General features: G+C 38.5%; 1 protein-coding gene across 8 annotated transcripts in view; it reads left to right on the top strand.

Annotated features, from left to right (window-relative positions):
* LOC131929303 (spectrin alpha chain) overlaps positions 1 to 5,814 on the top strand; it is a 28,948-nt gene extending 23,134 nt beyond the window's left edge. For 4 of the 8 annotated variants that reach the window (XM_059285394.1, XM_059285397.1, XM_059285395.1 and 1 more), the window contains 10 exons: positions 139 to 465; positions 675 to 854; positions 993 to 1,105; positions 1,220 to 1,237; positions 1,893 to 1,947; positions 2,209 to 2,303; positions 2,640 to 2,795; positions 3,362 to 3,508; positions 3,936 to 4,083; positions 5,062 to 5,814. In XM_059285394.1, coding sequence (XP_059141377.1) covers positions 139 to 465; positions 675 to 854; positions 993 to 1,105; positions 1,220 to 1,237; positions 1,893 to 1,947; positions 2,209 to 2,303; positions 2,640 to 2,795; positions 3,362 to 3,508; positions 3,936 to 4,083; positions 5,062 to 5,187 — 1,365 coding nt within the window. In that variant the 3' untranslated portion in view covers positions 5,188 to 5,814. The remainder of the gene's footprint in view (positions 1 to 138; positions 466 to 674; positions 855 to 992; positions 1,106 to 1,219; positions 1,238 to 1,892; positions 1,948 to 2,208; positions 2,304 to 2,639; positions 2,796 to 3,361; positions 3,509 to 3,935; positions 4,084 to 5,061) is intronic. The other 4 variants (XM_059285396.1, XM_059285398.1, XM_059285400.1 and 1 more) reach the window with 1 other exon arrangement.
* Positions 5,815 to 6,179: the final 365 nt, after the last annotated feature.

A 6,179-nucleotide genomic window follows, 5' to 3' on the forward strand; every position in this document is an offset into this window, starting at 1 on the left:
CCTACATTGTCTGTCCCAATTTAATTTCAAAATTGACCTTACCAAACAGATTCAAATTAATATTCTTAAATTTCTCAACAAAAAACAAAACCAAGCTTGTTCAAAACAAAATTGTTAAAGTAATGGTTCTGTTTTTAGGAAACCTTCTCTGCTGGACTTGCTGCTTTTGAAAAGGAGGGCATCCAAACTATCACCAGCCTGAAGAACCAACTTGTGGCCAGTCGACACGAGCAGACCCTGGTCATCGAGGAGCGCTACAACGCAGTCATGTCTCGCTGGCAGAAGCTCCTGGCTGATGCGGAGGACAGGAAGCAGAAGCTGCTCCACCTCCAGGACAAGTACAGGCAGATTGAGGACCTGTACCTGACCTTTGCCAAGAAGGCTTCAGCTTTCAACAGCTGGTTTGAGAATGCTGAGGAGGATCTGACAGATCCTGTTAGGTGCAACAGTGTTGAGGAAATTAAGGTCAGTGGTTTGGTTTTGCTGTAGGTTACAGGGTTGGTCAGTAGGTTGGTTAAGTTTAAGGTCACATGGCTGTTTAAGCTGTAAGGTAGTTGGTTGGCTAAATATAATTAAAAATCAATTTGGATTCTTAAACTAATGTCAATGAAGCTTGATTCCTGCCTGTGACTAAAAGATAGCAGCACTAATAAACATGAACTGTACTTTCACAGGCTTTGAGGGAGGCACATGAACAGTTCAAAGCTTCCCTCAGTGCTGCCAAAGCTGACTTCAAGGGGCTGGAGTCTTTGGATGCTCAGATCAAGAGCTTTAAAGTTGGACCCAACCCCTACACCTGGTTCACCATGGAAGCTCTGGAGGAGACATGGAACAACTTGCAGAAAATTATTAGAGTAAGTTTCCTCTGGACTTTCTAAATTGTAAATATAAGTACATGCTTATGTGTGTAGAGTTAAAATAATAAAACTTTAAACGTTGGAGTTGTACGTTATATTTTATGACCAATTGCAACTACTAACTTGTGTATGCAGGAACGTGATAGTGATCTGGATAAAGAAGAGCGCAGGCAGGAAGAGAACGACCAGCTGAGGAAACAGTTTGCTCAGGCTGCTAATGCCTTCCATTCCTGGCTCACACAGACCAGGTAAGACAAGCTACCTATTTTCTGAGTTTAGCATTGATGACATTTTTGTCACTATTTGATGACTAATTGTCCATTTTCTGATGACGTTATAATGGTCAACTATTTTTCTTCCAGGATGTGGCTACTTGATGGGTTAGAGCATCCATTTGTTATGTTTTGATTGTGTGGTTGTTTTAATAATTCTTGTCCCCCATTTTTCTAGGTTTCCACTCCAGTAACATAGATCTAGCTTTCTAAAACCCTTGTGTTTAATTGACATTAAACAGACATTGATAAATCCCTTAACATGAATGTTTTTATGCAAGTTGTCATTTGATTGTGAACTACAGTTTTGGAATGTACTGTGTGAACATTTTTTTGGTCATGACTTCAACTTGGTGTTAAAGAGCTGCATGGATGATTTATTTGTTACTGCAGGCATGGACTAGTCTACAGATATCCCTCACATATTAGTTGTGACAGCTTCCACTTTTGGACAGTGGAGAAAAAAAAAACTTTTGTTAATATTCTAATTACCCATTAATTGTTGTTGATTTTGCGAAGTGACTAACAGTTTTTGCAAATGCCCAAAACAGACATTAACTCGCATGACACACGTTAAGTTATGTGACATGTGACACGTGAAAAACTTAGATTTAAAGTAAAGCTGTTTTGTTAGATTAAAATTTAAAAAAATGTATATAACTTTAAAAACATTTCACATAATGTGTTATAAATTATAAGAGATAATGAAGCTAATTAAAATTTTATTTGATAGATTTCTAAAAGAGAGTGTTTTTTGTTTCAGAGCTGCAATGATGGAAGGCTCTGGATCCTTGGAGGAGCAATTAGAAGCCACTAAGGTAACTTAAAACTTGTTTCAAGAAGTATTTTTTTAAAATAAGCAGCATTTTAATTACAAAACATTCACTTCCTCTTCTCAATAGTATATATTTTAACACTAAAAGCTTTCCCACTATATAAATCTTTCTATTACATTATTCTAGAACAGGGTAAATAATTTTTAATAAAGCAACTGTTAAACCTTCAAACAATTTAGCTCTTACATAATGTAAATGTTATTTTAATAAGCTGTCTATAACTGGATGGTTTGTATTATTCAGAGAAAGGCTGCAGAGGTCAGGTCACAGAAAGGTCACCTGAAGAAGATAGAAGACCTCGGGGCAGCAATGGAGGAGAGATTGATTCTTGATAACAGGTAAAATCAGTACCCCAAAATAACCAACTAAACATCAGATTGATTTGTTTAATTTTGTTTTATTAAATCCTCGAATTAATCATTTTCTATTTTAAATACAGTACCCATGATGGAGTATTTTTAATGGGCTGTGTTTAATATTGTTACGTACAGAAGAGTGGTGGTAGGCTCTGGAATGTGTCATATGGGGGAGGGTGGATTGAGTCAATAAAATCTTCTTTTAGTGTTGTGTCTGTGCACTATGCTTTGGGGGTCTGATTCAGGATATTTATAGGATCAGTCTGTGTGAAAGGATGCCAGGCAAGAGTACTAACCACAACAATTGCATGTTTATAGGTACACAGAGCACAGCACTGTTGGTCTGGCCCAGCAGTGGGATCAGCTAGACCAGCTGTGTATGAGGATGCAGCACAACCTGGAGCAGCAGATAGAGGCCAGGAACAGGAGTGGTGTGTCTGAGGACGCCCTCAGAGAGTTCTCCATGATGTTCAAGTAAGTTGGTCAGGGTTGGACACAGGGGTGTTCAAACAAGCATACTATGTGATGTCAGCACACTACAATCCAATCATAGCTAAATGGTGTTATCACAATGCATTCCCCACCATATTTACCTATATCTTTATTATATTCTTTGTTTTTAATTTGACACATACTATGTCATCACACTACAGATCCAACCATAGCTCAATGGTGTTATCACACTGCACTCCCCACCATATTTACCTATATCTTTATTATATTCTTTGTTTTTAATTTGACACATACTATGTCATCACACTACAGATCCAACCATAGCTCAATGGTGTTATCACACTGCACTCCCCACCATATTTACCTATATCTTTATTATATTCTTTGTTTTTAATTTGACACATACATGTCATCACACTACAGATCCAACCATAGCTCAATGGTGTTATCACACTGCACTCCCCACCATATTTACCTATATCTTTATTATATTCTTTGTTTTCAATTTGTACTTTTTCACAATGGGGTTTAATCAAAATTTATCATGTGTTAGCGTCCACTAAGAGATTGAATGTTTGTTTTTCCAGGCACTTTGACAAAGACAAGAGTGGTAAACTTGACCACCAGGAGTTCAAGTCCTGTCTCAGAGCTCTGGGCTATGATTTACCTATGGTAGAGGAAGGACAGGTGGACCCAGAGTTCCAGGCTATTCTAGACATCGTAGATCCTAACAGGTGAAGTCTCTTACAGTGGATTATGATTATCCATATTAATCTTTTTTAATCTTTCTTCTTAAAAATTATTTTAAAAACTGTAGTAATTTTTTTTTTAAAAGAAATTTAAGTACACTACTCTTAAGGCAGATGTAGTAGTTTTCTGCTCAAATCATCTTATTAAAAAGAGTTGTGCTCTGGCCTTATCCTATGGGTTCTCTGTCCCATAGAAGCAGCCCCTCCCCACCTACAGCTCCTTACTAGCATCAGATCCCCATAGAGGCCTGATGGCTTTAGTCTCTAGACAAATTATAGGTATTTAAAGGCTTGAGACTATAGCATGAGTTCAGCCATGCCATCAGATAATTATTGAAGTTCTGTAATTAGTATTGCCCAGTTGGTCATGACTATACATGTTTCAATCAAATTTTTTGTAACCTTTCCACAGGGATGGTTTTGTGTCCCTGCAAGAGTACATGGCATTTATGATCAGCCGGGAAACTGAGAACGTCCAGTCTAGCTCTGAGGTGGAACAGGCTTTCAGGGCTCTCACATCTGGAGAGAAACCCTACATTACAGCCCAGGAGTTGTATGCCGTAAGTCTCACATTTTTCACAGCCATCCACCCACCCTACATACTTGTAGCTTACACCCTGAAGGTGTAGTAGGTTGTGTTGCGAAGGTGTGGGTGTAGGTGGAACTGTGTAGAGGTGTGATTGTAGGTAGAACTGTGTAGAGGTGTGGTTGTAAGCAGAACTGTAGAGGTGTGGTTGTAATTTGAACTGTGTAGAGGTGTGGTTGTAAATAGAACTGTGTAGAGGTGTGGTTGTAATTTGAACTGTGTAGAGGTGTGGTTGTAGGTAGAACTGTGTAGAGGTGTGGTTGTAATTTGAACTGTGTAGAGGTGTGGTTGTAGGTAGAACTGTGTAGAGGTGTGGTTGTAGGTAGAACTGTGTAGAGGTGTGGTTGTAGGTAGAACTGTGTAGAGGTGTGGTTGTAGGTAGAACTGTGTAGAGGTGTGGTTGTAGGTAGAACTGTGTAGAGGTGTGGTTGTAGGTTGAACTGTGTAGAGGTGTGGTTGTAGGTAGCACTGTGTAGAGGTGTGGTTGTAGGTAGAACTGTGTAGAGGTGCTGTTGTAGGTAGAACTGTGTAGAGGTGTGGTTGTAGGTATAACTGTGTAGAGGTGTGGTTGTAGGTAGAACTGTGTAGAGGTGTGATTGTAGGTAGAACTGTGTAGAGGTGTAGTTGTAGGTAGAACTGTGTAGAGGTGCTGTTGTAGGTAGAACTGTGTAGAGGTGTGGTTGTATGTAGAACTGTGTAGAGGTGTGGTTGTAGGTAGAACTGTGTAGAGGTGTGGTTTTAGGTAGAACTGTGTAGAGGTGTGGTTGTAGGTAGAACTGTGTAGATGTGGTTGTATGTAGAAGTGTGTAGAGGTGTGGTTGTAGGTAGACCTGTGCTGGTGTAGTCGTAGGTTGAACTGTGCTGGTGTAGTCGTTGGTTGAACTGTGCAGATGTATTCAACAATGGTTCTACATTAGCAAATTACTTCATATTTTATTTCTTGTCTCACCAGAATCTAACCAAGGAACAAGCAGACTATTGCATATCTCGTATGAAACCTTATGTGGACAAAACAGGCCGGGCTGTGCTAGACTCATACGACTACGTGGACTTTACTCATCAGCTGTTTGTCAACTAACCCTGCCACAACCTGCATATTTTAAAACCGCATTTTTAGTGTACTTTCTCTTTTATACAGTAAACTTTTTGTAAAGCTAGGCTCGTAAAAACACACTTAGACTACCACATATATTGTTGACATCCAGCCATACTAAAACACAAATGCATCAAAATGTCTTTTTGTATCCTGGTGTACCAATGTTTATCTTCTATGCCATACAGTAGATGTTCAGGTCTTGAAAGTGTTTCTATTTTTTAAAATCACATTTTTAAATGGCTAAACCATTGGTCCTTCTCTTGACCAAGTTTCGATTCGACCCAAGTTTTGCTCCCTCACCGTAGCAACACCATAGTTTTAAGATCAAGAGAAAGATGATTGTCCATGGTGAACTTCCCCCTGTGTGAAAATTTTTTTTTGGTTGTGATAAACATTTTATTTATGTCACTAATCACCTATTAGATGTCATTAATTAATAAATTTATCTATGAATATTTGAGTCTTTGTATTGTTTCTTGAACAGCCCTTGGCAGTTTTATTGTCTGTTTCCTTAGCTGTTTAGTAAATAGAGTATAATCTTTTGTATTCTAGTCTAGCTATACTCCAGTGCTTATTTAGATGGCTTTTATTAAACATACTTGCTTATTGCTGGTGTTGTGTTTTATCTTTGTTTGGTGGTTAGAAGGACCATAAAAATGTCAACCACACATGTCCAACACGAATAAAAATAATTATCAAACTGTAGGCTTCTTAAACTTCTTTCTAAAAAAAAAATCACAATTCATCGTGTGCAATTTACATCGATGTGCCGATCAAAAACATTTCTTACATAGACTCTAAAAGAAGCTACGTTTCTGAAAATGGCCAGAAAGTGAGTAGCCCCTCTTATTAGATTTCTTCCCCCCCCCCCCCCCCCCCCCCCCCCCCTCCGCGTACGCTACTTCCAGTCTATAAAAAGAAACTAAAATAAAGAAATGTTTATATAGTTTTAATTTATAATAGGCTTGATAATC

This window comes from Physella acuta, unplaced genomic scaffold, assembly GCF_028476545.2.
Source record: "Physella acuta isolate Inbredline_101_S28 unplaced genomic scaffold, ASM2847654v3 ptg001607l, whole genome shotgun sequence".
In the NCBI taxonomy this organism is placed as follows: Eukaryota; Metazoa; Mollusca; class Gastropoda; family Physidae; genus Physella; species Physella acuta.